Source organism: Coffea arabica, chromosome 5e, assembly GCF_036785885.1.
Source record: "Coffea arabica cultivar ET-39 chromosome 5e, Coffea Arabica ET-39 HiFi, whole genome shotgun sequence".
NCBI classification, from domain to species: Eukaryota; Viridiplantae; Streptophyta; class Magnoliopsida; order Gentianales; family Rubiaceae; genus Coffea; species Coffea arabica.
The window spans coordinates 33,268,695-33,286,333 of NC_092318.1; the positions used below are offsets into that span (position 1 = coordinate 33,268,695).

A 17,639-nucleotide genomic window follows, 5' to 3' on the forward strand; every position below is an offset into this window, starting at 1 on the left:
AAGCCTCTCTTCTTCCTCACCTCTCTTCTACAGATTGAAGTATTCGATTGTCCAAAGGTAAAGAGGCTTCCTTCGTTTCTTTCCTCCATTGACGGACCACCATGTCCTCCTAGCAAACTTGGGATGATCAGGGGAGATAAAGAATGGTGGGAATCGTTAGAGTGGGACAATTCCTACCCAAAAAATGCCATTGACCCACTTTTTAGAGCAAGGTGATGAAGTTCGAACTGGGTGTTGAAGGCCACCTATTTGATCAAAATCCGGATTGGTTCTTATGTACGTGATTCCTCCCCTCCCTCTAACCTTGTCTTACCAAGTATCCCCTTTCTTTGAAATTTCCCAAAATATGATCTACTTCTCCAGTAGCGTAGGTTTTCTATTGCGTAGGAATCAATATTAGCTATTTCAATGTTGCGGTGCAGAACTATTTCTTCAATTAATTTACGTGATTTACTACATATAGTGTTCTTTTTCTTTTTCATTTTTTTTGTTTTGACGTTTTGTATGGGAAAATGGATTTAAGTACTTTATTTTCTCTCTCTCTCTCTCTCTTTCTTCTTATTTATTTTTGAGTTCAATGTCATTATAAATTTCTTTTTTCATTTTATGCTGTGGAATGATCTCTGTCTTTCCCTTTTTCTAGAGAGGCTCAAGTTTTCCTCTGCCGACTACCTTTCCGATGGAGAGGAATTGCTAACTGCACCCTTTTCTTATAATCATTGATATAATCTAGTGTACAGCTTTTTAATACTTTTTCTAATTTTTCACAATTTTTTAAATTTAAATATTTTATTTTCTCTTTCTTTCTTTCTTCTTGTTCATTTCTGAGTTTAGTGTCTTTATTAATTTATTCTGTGAATGAGCTGATCTCTATGTTCTTTTCTTTTTTCATTTCTTGGTTTTGAAGGTTGTCTTGATTTTCCCCTTTTTTGAAGAGGCTTTCCAGATAAAGCTATAGATGTATATGTTGGCAACTGTTTAAATTCTAAATTTCATATTGAGAGCTACAATAAGTTGGAAAGGAAGTAGAACTGCAAAGTAATTTACATTATTGTACATTGAATTAGTATCATGGATGAATTAGCTTTGTGTTTCTGACTACACTGATCAAGCGTTGTTTGTCAATATTTCTCAGGTTACTCGGTAGCCACAAACTTGCTGCTGCAGCCTGCAAGAGAGGTGATGTTGCAAAAATAAGTGTTAATTGAAGCCCTGTCCACCAGTACCAAATTTCCTTTCAAGACGTGCTTCTTCTTTAGCTGTATTATTATTATTATTTTTTTTTTGTCGACACAGAGGTGTCCAGGTTAATCTTTACGGGCTCGACTAATCCCCTGCAGTCCGGGCCCGGTGCCCCAACCCGACCCGAACGCGATAAGTGTGCGGAGGATTCTTTAACTGTATTACAGTTGCTGCTCTTCGTCATGTTTGGCTTTTTATTCCTACCTAGATGATGTTTTTTCTGTGCTTGGTTGTAACTGGAGCAGCGATACAGTTTTTTGTGACTATTCCTTGATTACCAACAAAACTGTTTTGGGGCATTATGCCAAAATTTTTGGTCATATTGTACTTCAAGAAAGAGATTTCACTCTATCAATTTAAACCTTTCTATGTTTGCGCTTTTTCTAGATTTCCATTTCAAGCAATTATATATCTAGTTCCACTGATAATTCTTTAGTTAAATCCTTTTGATTGGGGTTAGGATTGTATATGCATGTTAGAGAAGGATCGGAATAACATTCAAATCCCTTACGGAGTTAAGTATCTACATTTAGAATAAATGAATAGAAGAAGCTTGCACATCAACTTTTCTGTGTGACTTGAGCCTTTTATGTCTGCTTCTTTGGCAGCAATTATCTATGAACATATCAAACTTGTATGGAATGATTTTTTATCTTTTTCAGAAACAAATGTATCAGGAGTTTTCTCTTGCAAGAGCCATGCACATGTATATGTCATCTGATATGGTATTAACTTTTGTTTCGAAAAATCAGAGAATGTTTGAGGTGGCCAGTAAAGCAAGCATCAACTTGCTAATCCACAGTCCTGCAATGTATGAAGAGGCAAGATTCGAGGTTAGTAACATTTAATCAAGGAACAATCGGAACTAGTTATTTTCCAGCTCATAGTTGGTTGATTTCAGTTTGAGCCTAGTTCAGAGTCTTCACACTGCAAAGAACTCAGTTTTATGCAACCAATAAAGGAGCAAAGGACAAAAAGAAATTGGTCTAGGGTGGGAAATATGATCAGTAGCTTTGCAATGTGGTAAAGGAAGGATTGTGGTTTCAGATAATGTAACCATATCAAGTGATTCACCTGAAACTATGCTTCTAATTGAAATGATTAAACAAAGCTCACAATGTCAGGTCATTTTTTTTTTTTTTTTTCTTTTAAGAGGGTTCAATGAATCATCTTTCAGTGCCGAATGATGTGGAAAACAGGATATTATCTGCTAAAGAATGTATTCATCTATTTAGTGAACTTAACTGAAAAAATGACTTGCGTTTGTTAATAGAACATCAATTAGTACTCGTACCTATTTGAGCAGATGCTGCAGTGGGTATTTTTGGTAGTATACTACCTGCAATAGTGGAAGTTAAATTTGACAAAAGATACAAGGGAACAATCAAAAGACAAGGGGAATAAAAGAAGAAAAGAAGATGATAATTTCTCAAATAGGTAGCCGAAGTCTAAGATGACTGTCATGAGCTGCAGAGGACATTATTGCATTACTTAACAAACAAAGAAAAGAAATTGCATGCGTACTTGTGCTGGTTTTATTGCCGGAAGAAGAAGCAGAAACAATAGGACCAGAAGGCCAAGGAGCTGCAACATTTTCATTGAGATCACAAAGGAATCAAATTCCTGAACTTTCATTAAATGTTACATCCCAAGGCAAGCTAGGAATGAGGCAACCAGATTCTGGAGAATATAAGTGGGAAACTAATCAATGGCAAGACCAAATTGACATTCATTGTTAAATTAATTTTTGTAAAGAAAAAGTTTGATAGCTTACAAGGAAATAGATCACGACATAGAGAGAGATATATTTTATGACATTGGACTATCTGTTCAAACTACTACCTTTTGAGTCTATTGGTGAAAAAAATCAATTCTCAGCAGATGGCACACCATGATGATCCACAAATTTATGGATGGAAAAAGTTCCCATAAGTAATGTTCGGAAAGTCAAATATATGAAGAGATATTAGGGAATACTGACCTTGAGGTGAAAAGTCCTTCAGCTTTATATAGTAGAGACTGTATACATTGCTGGATATTTTAACACACTGCAAGGAAGCACAGTTTACTGCTTGCAGGTTAGTAATAAAGCTTTGCTCTTGCAAGTGAGACATATAACTCTCCATGGCACTGCAGCAAGATGTCCTATTATTCACTTGATCTCCACATTCTTTAGAAATTTCAGTGATATCCGAAAGTACCAGTGGGCAGGCTAATCATAGAGTAGGATGAAAATAAGATACTCTTATCTTTAGGTGAATTATCAAAGTTTATCATGCAAATAAAAAAGATGCAAGGTGCATTTCTTATTGTTTCTCCTAGTTAACCTTGTTTAAGTGACAGCAAGAAAGTCCTCAATGTATTCTGTTTGCAGAAGAAAACCTTGTTTAAGTGACAGCGAGGAAGACCACTATGTACTCTGTTTGCAGAAGAAGGATTAAGCTTATTGGCAAGCCACCAGAGCACGATATTCATAGTCCCTTATAATAGCTGATTCATCAGGTAGGATGGAAATGCTGCTCAACTTTTTCATGTTGTAATTGCTGAAAACAAGTTTTTGGCTGCGGCTGATATGGAATTCTGGCAAATTCTATTGCAGCACTCATTTTTGGTATCAATATTATCACACGAATCTAAAAGTCTTAATGAAGCCAGAACGCTGTCAACCTTATGAACATCTACAGTAGGACACGAAGCTGCAGCGAGATTGCTTGGACCTATTGAGCATATCATGTCAAGGTTCTCATTGGCACCTTGACTTTCCAGGATCTTTTCAACATCTGAAATGCAGTGACTGGTATGTGTTTCATTTAATGCAAGCATTCCAGTATGGTTGCTTGACTGTCCAAGGAGAACTACAAGGCTGGCCTCATATTAAGGACAACAAACCACATTTGCAAGATATGGTGCTAGGGAAGACCAGCAATCCGTTGCTATCACACTTGATATACTTTCAGCTGAAAAAAAGTTCAACATACAACATCCTGCTAAATCAACACACAATCAATCTGCAATTAATAAGAACCTCTTATGTAGGTGAACATGAAGATTAAAGCAACTTCAAGATGTAGAATTTTTTTTTGGATGAATAAATGTCATCAAAACACAGCCATTCTTCTGCCCTTCCATCTTTTTACATCAAATTCTTCATCAATCGGAAGACTTGATACAACCAGTTCAGATGCAACTCAATTACAGAACTTTAATGTTTTATGTAAAAATGTACAAGCCTAAGATATTGCTAATAAGTGGTAAAGCTTCACCTCCGTGAAAGACAACTATTCTTACACATAATTTTGTTTCTGGTTTCTAACACGGTAGGGATATATTGAACTCAAAATCCTGAACTGGTAGGCTATCTTGGTCAAAACAATGGCCTTATTAACAGAGAACTGGAGTTCACCATATTTCGTATTAACTATTTTTGTTTTTAGTAAGAGATAAAATGCATGACTAATACAGTCAAGAATTAAAATCCTAAATTGAAGCACAGAACAGTATGAACCATGCAAAGAAAAAGTGAAATGTACCAGAAAAATTTGGCAAGCCGTTATATGTGAAAGGCATCAGTGGTGAAGGTGCATGTGGTGTTGCAAGAGGCTGAAGATCTGTACTTGGAGAGACATATAAAGAAGAAATGAAATGCCTTTTTAGTACTGCATCAGAACTGCCTATGGATTCATTTGAACCGATCATAGACAAAGGCACATCTGCAGCACACATAGATATATGAATTCGTCAGAATTTAGAGGTATGTACACCCATTCTTCCATAAAGGAAAGAAAATTTGAACCATGTGCATGTGGCACTCTATCCCCATTTCACAATAAGAAACTCTATAACACACACTGATTAGACGTTCCTATTCAAACTTTAGTAGTAGCCATCAACTGGCCATGATGTAAGCTTACTGTATCTTGAGAAACTTGATGGCAAAGTAATTGAATTGCAACTTCAACTGCCAAGTGTTGGATTATGATATGTATTGAACTAGCAGTACAAGTCTTAACTCTTAAATTGTAGTAAAAACTTGAGCAGTGGTTTAAAATTTCATCCTTTGGAAGATTTCACATCAATCAGGCTTTAGGATTGGAAATTGATTAAGGGAGTCATTCAATGTTGTAGTGCATGAATTTGGATTCTAACTCTTTGCTACAAGTCAGGTGTATGTTTCTAAAATAACAAGATAAGCTATAACAATTGATAAAGATCTAAAGTGCACGTAACTTTGTAAAATTAATGATTCCACTAATACTGTACATGTTACAATAATAATTCAATGCATTCTGAAACTTTTCATCTCATCAATCCTCTTGCTAATAGATTCATTTCATAGTTCATTGATTGATTATAGCTTGCATTCCTTCTAGAGAAAACAGGTACTGCAGAATTCCAAATCTCAATGACCCTTTTTTGTTTCTTTTCAAATCTCAAAGACTATTTTAACAGATGCATCATCTCAGTAGCATATTAAAATAAGGTAATTTCTTTTTAAACTCACATCAAAGTGGTTTAGCGAAATGATACAGTCCATACGATCAAGAGATATTGATAGTGCTAAATTTAGCTACAAGAAATGCAAACTTGCAACTATAAACAAATAGGAAGGCATTCAACATGAGCAGTACTCACAGATATTAAGCAAGAGCAGATGAAGAAGAATCAATTCCGGCACAACTTCTTTCATTACTTCACTTCTGTAAATTGAATGGATTCCGAAATATAACCAGAGAAAATGTTTTCGCTGAGCGTCTATTTGTGTTTATCTCTATATGAACGCATGGAGCTCTCGGCTCGACCACTCTACCTATATATAATTATAGCTCCCGGGCGGCCTTGGCCTCACTAGTGAATTTGGAGATTGTGCGATTTTTTCTGAATAATTTTGACATTGTGAGTTATTCATATAGTACTTGTGCTTTACATGTTCTTTTTTACATACGTGACTTAAATTTATAGTGCTAGTATCTCTACACTGATGTATAAAATCTTACTTTTTTAAGCTAAATTACTTATTACCCCCATGTAGTTTTACGTAATGCCAGATAACTCTTCTATAGTTTTAAAATAGTCACGTAACCCCCCGTAATTTTATGTAAAGTGAAAAATGGATTGAATAAATAATTAGTTACGGAATTTATACCAAACGCGCTCTAAAAGCGCATGTAATAAAATCATAATATTCATGTAATCTCCTTATGATTTGTATAAATATCTACTTTACTTCTCCTATGATTTTGTATTTGTCCACCTAATCTCGCTATACTTTTATACAAAAGTGGTTAAACCATCGATTGATTTAACATTTAAATAAAGACACTATTGGTGTTTCAGCTAACAATGTTAAATAGGTTATTTTCCGTCAAGTTTCTACTTTACATAAAATCATAAGGGGGTAAAATGAATATTTTGAAATATTAGATAGATCATGTGGCAATCTATGAAATCACATCCGGTTATATGTAATTTATCCAATATTTTTGAAAAAAAATGTAAGTAAAACAATGATTATCTCTGCCCCAACCACCCCAAAATCTATATATTCTAGTTTACCAAATCTCCTAACTTTGTGTCGCATTAAAATTTATCAAAAAATAGAGTACTTTTCAGACTACAAGAATGATATTTTATCTAACACACTTCACTCTATGTGATAAAAACAAAGCAAAAGATTGTCTACCTCTCATTTTTCTATCTATTCCCACGTTATCTATATACTCCATCGCATGGACTCTCGTGTTTTCTCAATCAGTTTCTTGTACCTCAACCCTGCTAGATTTCCCACCCTTTGCAACTACGCCCAAGTCTCAAAAGGTTGCAAGTGACAGCTAGAAGCCTAGACGCATGTGTGATCAGTCACTGATCACTTTACTACGAATTATGGTCACATGATACTCACGTGCTGATTAACCAGGATTTGTCCATTGCTGGAATGGACTAGGAAGCCACAGCCGCCTCCGGTGTTTAAGGCATCAGAGGAATTTGAACCCTAAGATAAAGCAGGAAATGCAAAACAAACCCGTAGATTAAACAAAATTCTTTCATTTTTTTTCTTTCACGGGGTGTTTATTAAATGGGTTTATCCCCTGCTATAGGTTTCGAATTCATTTATACCCATACATGATATTTGCTTGGAGCCAATGAGAATAAATCATTGGGAATGATTGGTCTGTTCTATGAGTTTTCTGATTAACCACCTCTCATTAGGGAATCATCTTAGTTAATCATATTATTCTTCTTAAATATAAAAATAAGAAAACAATGTGCCATCTTAAGTACCCATCTTATTCTTCTTAAATGTAAAAATAAGAAACAAAATGCCACTGTTTGTGTTAGTTTCAACAAATGAAAAAAAAGAAAAAATAAATAACGAAAAAGAAAAATAATAAATTGTAAAACACTAAAACCCATTCCACATTAACAAACACACTATGAGTTTTCATTAAAACTCATTATCATTGACCACCTTATAATACCGATAGTGATAGTGATTGTAGAACTCGAACCAAACGACTCCTAACATTATCTTCATGTTTAGGATGCATAAAATCAAATGGTTGCTTGTGTTTTAGTTTTCCATGTCAACTCTTAAAGATTTCATGATTTGATTTTAAAAAAAAAGTCAACAATAATTTGTCTACCAGTAGATATAAAAATCACAGAAACCCAACTTATCAAATAAAATGACGGTGTCAAAATGGGACAAATTGGAACCATACTTAATTAAGTGAAAAATGCAAACTTGAAACTTGATAGATTTCTGGGAAAACCCAACTACTTAAGGCATGGTCTTAAGCTCTAGGTTCTTATGTTGTAAGGATACGCCTTTGGTGGGGCAGCATTACTAAGCCTCTCGCCAAATGGCTTGGTCTTATAGCTAGATTGGGACTTTGGAGGACGCATGCCTTTCTTTCAATAGGGAGCTCAGAAAGTTGAGGTAATTTGGAATGACTGTGAGCTAATAATAAATTACAAAATAAAACAGTGAGATAAAGATGCCAATTTATTGACTCTAAATCCTTTATCCTACTTTCTCAAATTCTGTTTTAATCTGTATTTTTTTTCTTGTCACATGTGAATATAATACATGGCTTATTCACAAAGTACAAATTGTTGCATGTAAAATAACACGACAAAATAGTTAGATGAACTTTGTGACTGAAAATGAGATGGTGAATATAGAGTCCAAACTACTCTCTAAATTTTAAAGGGAAAAATTATGAATACAAATAGGTAAAACGACATCATATTTTTTCGTCTTATATTACCAAACAAGACAAAGAGGTCATGCACTAAAATTGTTTTTTTTTCTTTAATTAATTATTAGGTTTGACTAAGGGGTGCAACCGTTAAAAGTTGCCTCAAGTGTCAAAAAAATGTAATTAATTTGGTATAGCGCTCACGAATTACTTAGAATAAATTAAGAAATTTTATGTAGAAATTAGAGCAAATTATCTGGATGGCCACTAAACTTTTACAATCGTTGAGTTTTGGCTACAGAACTATTAAAAATCTGATTTTGACTATTGAACTATCTAAAGTTTAGGTTCCAAACCATTTCGTTAGATTTGACCATTAATTATGCCAGATCTGAGTGTTCGCACGATTCACAAGACAAAAGAAAAAGGCATAACTAATGATTAAATTTAACGGAATGAGTCGAAATCCAAACTTTAGATAATTCAGTTGCCAAAATCAAACTTTTAATAGTTCAATGATGAAAACTCAATGATTCCCAAAGGTTAGTGGCCATCTGGATAATTTACTTTTAGAATTATAGCATTTCGTGATTCGTTGGCAAAACTCCTTTGATTCTCTACCAACCAATAATATAGGACCATTAACATGGTTAAAGCAAACTGTTTGAAGTTTAGATGTAGCATGGTACTCTTTCTACCACCATGTTAGTATAGGGATAGTTTAAATAAATTTTTATCAATAGATAACACTCAATGCTTGCTGTGAAAATGAAAAATGAGCATTTTGCCCCTTTATCCAATGTTGAATTGATGACCTATGTGTTATGTATAAATAATAAAATTTTGGATATGAAGAAAAGAAGAAAAAGTAACAACTTTGCTAACAATTATATATTTTTATCAGAAAGAATCGTGTCAATATCTTGGTTGGCATTAGTTTAAATACTTTATGAATATGAACAAAGAAGAGAAGATAGGCCAATCATTACATTTATAAAAAAAAAAATGAGACTTTTATTTTTAATTCTAAGTAATTGGGCATGAGAGCAAAATGATTCAAGAGATTCATAGGTATAATAAATGTGAGTGTGTGCATGCACATGTTAAGTTAGATGTAATGTAGATCAAACAAGTGCCCTTAGACACCCCTTAAAAAAATATGTTATTATTTACATATCTACATTTCTCTTCTGAACTCTAGAGGAAAGTGGCTTTCAACTTTCAAATTTCATCAAACAATAGATTCCAACCAGTAGGCTTTGGTTTAATGGTCAGGGAGAATCTCTTGGATCTCTCACATACTAGGTTGATAGTTTAACCTCACCTAGTGCAATATCAAAAAAATCAGAAAGTGTAGTAGTGCACTTGTCTGGGTTGGAGGTTCTTTCTCCAACCTATATACAAATCCCATTTGGCTCCCCCTCTCCCATAGTATAGGAGTAGAGTAGTAAGTTCATGGGCCTGGCTGCACTAAACTCGGGAGTAATAATCGGCAAGGACTGAATAGAGGAAATTTCATGAGAACTCATCAGCCCTTGGCCTACTTTTTGGGCTTGTGGGTTGTAAGTATGTTGTTATTTATTATTCTTTTTAAGAGCATGTTGTTTTTCTCCCTTTTATTTTTTTTTGGGTTGTTATTCTCCGATTGCTACTTGTTTCTGTTTCTTCTCCGATTGCTACTACTCCAATAAGAAAACCCAAGTACTAAAGGCGTGATCCTGAGTTCTAGGTTCTTATGTTTGTAAGGATACGCCTTTGGGGGGACGACATTACTAGACCTCCCGCTAAATGGCTTTTGTTATTGCTCGCATGGAACTTTGAAGGAGGCATGCCTTTCTTCAATTCGAAGCTTAGAAAATTGAGGTAATTTGGAAAGATTGTGGGCTAATAATAAATTACACAATAAAATAATGAGATAAATGTGACGACCCCACCTCCCTCTAAGACGAACCAAAAGGGGTTCGACGGACCGCCTGCCCAACTCCTGTCGGGACTCACTCACTTATCGCTTTAAGAGCAAGTAAAGATGTGCCAATCAAACTTAACATATATACAATCCTTAACACAGATATACAATCCTCAAGGTTAAGTACAAAAAGTCCAGGATCCAACCAACTACTAATACTATCACTATTACACAACAAAAGTTTTAGTCAAAAGTTTAATCTTCCTCTAATCATTTGTCCTTGCTCTCAAACCCTGTAAGGAAAACAAATGTAACGGAATAGAGGGGTGAGCTAAAACTCAATGAGGTTCCCGTACACATAACCAAACAATTAAAACAAGGACATTATTCATTTAATAATAATCAATCGAGAACACATTCACAATATAAAAATAATGAAAACACACTCATTAAAAGGATACATGCTCACGTAGAGCCCTTCGTTCCATCATTCATTCATTCAGCCAGACATTCTCCTTCCTTCAATCATTCATTTCTTCTCTTATAACTTCAATATTTCAATTCATTCATTTTATTTCCCGCCACTAGCCAATTCACTGGCCAGTTCTCCACCAACCTTCGTGGTCATACTCGAGTATACCAAACATTATCCCAGGATTACCAGTCGCTCAACCGAGTCCATTTCTGGCTCGAGTCGACTGGCAACGAAGGGCAAGGGTCCAGTTCAGCCAAAAGGCTTACATTCATGCGCAAGTAGTATTCAATCATTAAAAATTCATTTTTGTTTGGGTCAAATGCAATAAAGTACACATTTTTCCATCGAAAATTCATTTAGCAATCATTGGAAAGCATTTAACATTCAAACAACATTCACAGCATTCCATATAGTCATTTAAAGCACACACATATGCAAGAAACACTCAACCTAAACAAGTCACGTTTTATCAAAATTCAGTTTAGGCCCGGCACCTTGGTCACTCTCGAAATCTGCAGTCAAATATTGTCCACAAAGAGCCAATCATACACAAGTGCAAGCTGCATAACTTATATTTCTATATCAAAGGAAAAAGACATGAAAAGTATAGTAAATCATATAGGCAAGTTGCACGCATAATTTGTAAAAGAAAATGATAAAAAACGGTTAAATTCAAACCAATATGTGCAACTAAAAACCATGTTTTGAATACTTGTTTAGAATGTTAGAAATTAGGTTTAGAACACTTAAGAAGTACATGGTAAGTCGGACCAAGGAAATGGAAAACAAAAGAAAGGCAACGAGAAACAATGAAGATGGTAGTTTTGCCATTCTTTGGTGTTTTGATCACAACTGAAGCTACACTTATTGGATTGAGTCAAATTCTATGGATTTTCGAAGCTAAGACATAGGCCTACATTTATTATGAAGACCTCCAAAGCCAAATCATGCATTTTCATGGTCAAAAATTGAAATCTTAGAGAAAACAGAAAGCTGTCGGTTAAATAGGACATTTGGGCAGTCAGGGGTATTTTAGTCATTTCACAAGATACAATGCTCTGATTGAGTTGAAATTTTGCAGGTATAAATTTAAATCAAATCTCTATAACTTTCATGTTTTGTCCAAAAGCTGATTCAGTCTAAAACAGGGAGAAATGTGCAGCCCAAGTTGATTCCAAAAACAGGGCAGAACTGAAATTCACTACCAAATACTGGAAATTCAACTTTTAACTCTATAAAGTCACACTCAAGCCCATAATCACTTCACAAGTTCCATTTCCAAGCTTAACAACATCATTTACTAGTTAAACAACACTAATCAATACTGAAAAAGGCAAACCCTAGCTGAAAATTCCACTACACCATCAAAAACTAGGAAATCAACCATACCAAGTCAAGATTAAAAGCTTCTATACCAAACTTAGCAAGATTAAACAAGAGAAAAGGAAGTTTAAACCTTATACCTTCCAAAAGCTTCTTGCAAGTGAAAAACAAACCACGATCTTCCAAAAATTTCACCATACCAAGCTTTCCAAGCACCAAGATGAAATTTTAATCGGTTTAGTTGTGTTGATTTCACTCAAACAAGGCTTGATTTAAGGTTGGAAATGGAAGGTTTCTCTCCTCTCTTTTCCCTCTCCAAAATTTTGGCCAAGCTAACAAGAAATGAAGCAAAAATGGCCAAATGCAAGATAAGAAGGAAAGAAATAAGCTTAGTCAAAGTTCCTTGGATTTTCGACACTTGGCACCACAAGATGGTTTCTTTTCTTTTTTTTTCTTTTCTTCCTTTTCTGTGGTCAAAAATGGTGGCTGACTTAAAGGTTAATTTAGGGGAAATTAAATGGAATAAAAACAAGGAGATTAGGGTAAGAAAGTATTGGTCAAGTGGTGTACTCGATCGGTAGCAAACGGTGTACATCGATTCAACCCGATTTTTCCTTAACTCTCACGTACTTGTGTTTTTACTTATGGTTCACTAGCTTAATATTAGCACTTCTAATCACACACTTTCTCTTACCTAAAACTCACTCTTAACCACCACATTTAGTATACATACCTCCACCAATTAATCACACTACCAAAATACGTGAAAACCCTAATTTACCCTAACTATAAAACTAAGGGCAAAACTCTTAATTCTATTATTTATTACAACTATTGAGGGAGTAAATGAGTAATAAAGATATTATAAAGTCATTTAATCAAAATAAGAGGGAATTTTAAGAAAATATGGGCTAATTTTCCAGTCGTCACAATAAAGATGTCAATTTACTGACTTTAGATCTTCTAACCTACTTTATATGCCAATTTCTGTTTTAGTCTCTATTTTTTTCCCGTGACATGTGAGTATATTATAAAGTTTATTCACAAAGTACACAGTGTTGCATATAAAATTACACGGTAAAATAATTAGATGAACATTGTGATAAAAAGTGAGATGGTGAATCTGAAATATAGAATACTCTCGAAATCCTAAAGGGAAAAATTATAAATTCAAATAAGTGAAATATCATCTTATCTTTTGTCTTATGCTGCCAAACAAGACAATGAGGTCATGCACTAAAAATTGGTTTTTTTGTTTCCTCTAATTAATTATTGGATTTGATTAACTGGTGCCCTGTTAAGAAGTGCCTCAAGTATGAATTTTGGTAGAAGTGTAATTAATTTGGTAAATTGCCCCATTAAGCCATACAATGAATGTAAATGTGTGGATTCACATGTTAAAATTAGGTGTAATGTAGATCTAACAAGTGTCCTAAGGCACACTGTCTTTGCTGCGTCTCTACATTTATCTCCTGAACTCTCAAACTAGGCTTAAGTTCTACAGGAAAATGGCTTTCAACATTCAAGTTTCATCAAACAGTAAAACCTAAGGAAAATGTAAAGACCTTTATCCAAAAAAAGTGTAGAAGTTCCTGGGCCTAGCAGCAATAAAGTGTTTCAGGGAGAAATAATCAACAAGGACTAAATAGAGGTAGTATTATGAAGAACCCCATCAATTGCTAGATTTCAGAATCTTTTATGAATCTGTAAAATAATAAAACAAATAGTTTTACCCCAAGGCCTAAATAGGGTTTAGTGGTAGAAACTAGAAAGATTAATTATTGATAATGGAGATATCATTTTGATTTGAGTCCCAAATCTTCCCTCTATTCCATTTCCCAGATATCTAGCACAGTGGTTCCCTCGAGTAATTAAGAATGAAAAGATAATTTAAAAGTTGATTTTATTAATTTACTAAAACAATGCAAAAAATTGCACCAACTATTTTGATAAGTTTACATTTGCCTAATCATTTCCTTTAGTGAAAACTCCATGGTTCAAGTGAACTGGAATTTGAATTTCTAGGCACCAAATTTAAGAAAACAATTCCACAAAAAAAGGTGTAGGATTTCAGAATCTTCATCTTCAATTACAACTTTTATCGATGTCCCATCTCACATTTATTTTGTTATTTTAATAATAATTTTTTGAATCATATTACTACAGCCCAATCCCATGAAAGTTATTGGCAAGTCATAGATGAATGGACATCCCAAAGCTAAGAAGTTTTAATTGTATCCAGTTGCCAGTTTGATTGTGAACATTTTTTCTCTAATCAAAGTAAGCTTTCATTTCCATTATGCCTTGAAAAATGCAAAGTGCGAAAATGGCAAATCAGGAAATACATAATAGTATCCTATTACTAAATTGGAAAAAAGGGCGAAAAGTACTTTTGTCAGGTATCTTCCAAAGACTTTCTCGTTGTTCACTGGTAACTTTCCTCCTCTCCTTGTTTGCTCTGTTCTTGATAGATGACAAATATGTTTTGGAAGGCCATGGATATGATGCTGCACATCACTGGGAGGGCTATAGCTGAAATGATATGTCTACTCAGCAAGTTCAAAGAGAAGGTGGAGGACATGGCAGCAGCAAGGGCAGCAAAACTATCGGTGAATATAGGGACAAGCTACTTCAGGTTGGGATCTGATGTGCAATTACTAACTAGGAACCTGAAGGCATTGAGCAGCAGAGCATCTGACAAGGAGGAAGCGGAAAGAGCCGAACTGTCTAGGCGAAAGAAGAGGAAAACAGAGGTTAAACATTAGCTGGAGGAAGTAGAGAATTTAGAGAATGAATTCATTGTGTTGTAATGAAGGGCACAACAGAAGAGGTATTGGAAATGTTTCTTGGTTGGAGGCCATGTGAGAAAGATGCAAGATCAGGTAGCAGTACTTACTGATTAGAGTCGGAATTGCAATGGACTTCTGCTTGTTAATGAGGAGAATAGGGAGGAGAACACAGCTGATGACAACATTGATTGTATGTGAGGACACAAAAAAAATTGCTATTTTACACGTTCTACATGTTTTACCTACATTGCATTTTAATCACTTAACAACTTATTTGATTGTCTATTTATTTTTTTGTCTAACAATTTGATAATGATGTGTAGTTGTCATAATTTTTATTCATCGTTCCATGTGGGAGTTAATGAGCACCGTGATAGCAACTTTTAGTGAGATGTGTGAGGAATATAGTGGAAAAAGAAGGAGTTTAGAGCAATAAGAGAGAATTGAGATATTTGGAGCAAGAAACTAAGAGAATTAGACATGTGTCACAATAGGAACCAAGTTTTATCTCTTTAAAACTTCCTTGACCAAGCTTTCTTGTCATTTTCCATTTCTTGTCTTCCAAAATCAAACAAAGAGAAAGAGAGAGAGAGAGGGCCGAAATTTGGGGAGGAAAAGGGGAAGAAAAACTTCATCCAATCTAGCTTCAATCTTGCTTAGATTTTGTGGGAAAAGGAAGGAGAGATCTTGGTTTTTCCATCAACCTTGGCTTAAGCTTGGAAGGGAAGAAGATTTGGTGGATTGTGGATTGGGTTTCATCTTGGTTTGGAAAGCAAAAGAGGTAAAATTCTAGATTATCCTTCTTTCTTTACCTTATGTTGAAAATAAGTTAGTTTGTGGGATTAAAGACAAGATTTTGTGGTGAATCTTGGAAGTTTCCCAAGTTGATGATTCTTGAACTTGATATTTGAGTTTTAGGGTTTGGATGTATATGTAATTATGGTGGTTTTCTCGTTGAAATTTTGGCTTTATATATTTATTGTTATGTTGGTGATGAAACCTTATGGATTTGCTAGGTATGTTTGGTAGAGGAAGCAAACTTTATATAGCTTTGTTCTTGGTTTTATGTGGCAAACATGTCTTATTAATGCCTTAAACACATGATTAGACATTAACCCTAGTATGAGTAACGAATTTGAGTGGAAAATGAAAGGTTTTAAGAGGTGAAAACCTTACTTTTATATGTTTCAAGCGATAAATTTCCAGCTTAGCCACCAAAAATTATTGTGGGCAGTTTAAGCTTACACTTAGTAAATCGAATGAGAACTTTGGCACTATCCTTTACCTGGCATATTGGCTTTACGACTACATGGATGATTCCCTTGAATTTGCCTAGAAATCATAACTTGGACTTAGTGTCCTTTGATTGTTGTGGCTTGGAGTAGTGGATCTTATTGTACCCTAATTACTTGATTCTAAGATTTGGAAGTGAGGCTGAAGTTACTCCCGAGGCGGACATTTAAGCTTTGTTTCAGGGTGAGTTTCTAAGTGCTTGTGAAGTGTTTATGTGTAATATTTCCTTTCTTGAATGACATGCTTGCTTGGTTAAGATACTTGCTCCTGAATTGATATTGTCTAGGCGAGGATATACTTTATCATACTCGACCTTTCATGGCTAGATTCCTGATATTTGTATTAAATGAATTGCTTTACTTGTATTTGACTTGATAGTCGTTTGGGTTGTTATCCCATCGACTCCATTGCGTGCTCGAGGCCCCAAACCCCATTGGCTAGTTGGTCGAGTCGAGTCGGCAAAGGCTTGAACGATGAGATCAATGAACCGTGGGTCTTATCACTTAGATTTGAACTTGAACTTGCACTTGAACTTTTGAATTTGAACCAGTATACTCGAGCATAACCCTTCTTGAATTTGACGTGCAGGTCAGAAGGGAATTGAACGGTGGTTGGAGAATGATGTGAAGTAGTGAAATACTTGATAGCATATGGAATAACGTTGATGGAGTGTCAACGGAATCTTGGATCTTGATCAAGCTACTTGAATAAGCTCATGAGAGCCCTGTATCCTTTTAAATGAATATGTTAATGCTTAATTGAAATGTAATTGCTCTATCTTATGGTGAATTACATTCTTTGTGGCTTGAGTATTAAATCATTGTTTGCATAACCTTCTTGGAATCTCATTGAACGAAAACTCATCCTTCTAGTTTTGTTTTCCTTCCAGGGGGCGAGTGCCTGGACGAATGACTAGGAAGAGCCGAGTTTTGTCTAAATATTTTGCTTTAGCATAGTTGTACCAACTTTTAATTTTGTTCTTGTGAGTTGAACTAGTAGTGTATCTTAAGATTGTATTGATCACTATCTCATGTATTTGTCCAAGGATCGTTTTTGTACTGTCGTTTGAATATGTGACTCTTGCTTTGAAGATAGTTACACTTGTAACCAAGGTTTGTTAATAAGTGAGTGTTTGAGTCCTGACGAGAATTGGACAGGTGGCTCGCTGAACCCTTTAGTTCGCCTTAGGAGGAGGTGGGATCGTCACATTGTAACATTGATTTATTAGTGAAAAGAGCACGAAGAAACCTTAAACGAACAAGATCAATATAGCTGCTGGCCAAGAACTGGTTTATGGGCCAAAAACTTGCATTAGATGTTCCCAAATGTTAATTAGATGACAAATTTTGCGACAGTGTGAGCTTCTATTGCACAATTAATATTTCAAAATTACACACAAAACTTTTCTTTCT

General features: G+C 34.9%; 1 protein-coding gene and 1 long non-coding RNA gene across 3 annotated transcripts; one reads left to right on the forward strand and one right to left on the reverse strand.

Annotated features, from left to right (window-relative positions):
* Nucleotides 1-1,728: 1,728 nt before the first annotated feature.
* On the reverse strand, nt 1,729-6,130 carry LOC113743367 (uncharacterized GPI-anchored protein At1g61900-like). Its single transcript, XM_072048473.1, has 6 exons — nt 5,875-6,130; nt 4,773-4,952; nt 3,224-4,199; nt 2,767-2,922; nt 2,537-2,581; nt 1,729-2,046 (listed from the first exon to the last, which is right to left on the reverse strand). The coding sequence occupies exons 1-3, from the start codon at nt 5,927-5,929 to the stop codon at nt 4,117-4,119; spliced, it is 318 nt and encodes a 105-aa protein (XP_071904574.1). The 5' UTR covers nt 5,930-6,130; the 3' UTR covers nt 1,729-2,046; nt 2,537-2,581; nt 2,767-2,922; nt 3,224-4,116.
* A 9,341-nt stretch (nt 6,131-15,471) lies between these two features.
* LOC140006252 (uncharacterized) lies at nt 15,472-17,285 on the forward strand. 2 transcript variants are annotated; one of them, XR_011813889.1, is made up of 3 exons: nt 15,472-15,715; nt 16,816-16,992; nt 17,117-17,285. It is a non-coding gene; the product is annotated as an uncharacterized lncRNA (long non-coding RNA). The 2 variants fall into 2 exon arrangements; XR_011813888.1 differs by having other exon boundaries at nt 16,816-17,285.
* Nucleotides 17,286-17,639: the final 354 nt, after the last annotated feature.

Excerpts from the sequence above, each read along its gene's own strand:
- LOC113743367 (XM_072048473.1), bottom strand. The coding sequence starts at position 5,929 with ATGAAAGAAGTTGTGCCGGAATTGATTCTTCTTCATCTGCTCTTGCTT. Across the intron at positions 4,953-5,874 it reads TCTGCTCTTGCTTAATATCT|ATGTGCCTTTGTCTATGATC; the intron begins GTGAGTACTGCT and ends TGTGTGCTGCAG. Across the intron at positions 4,200-4,772 it reads CGGCTTGCCAAATTTTTCTG|CTGAAAGTATATCAAGTGTG; the intron begins GTACATTTCACT and ends ACTTTTTTTCAG.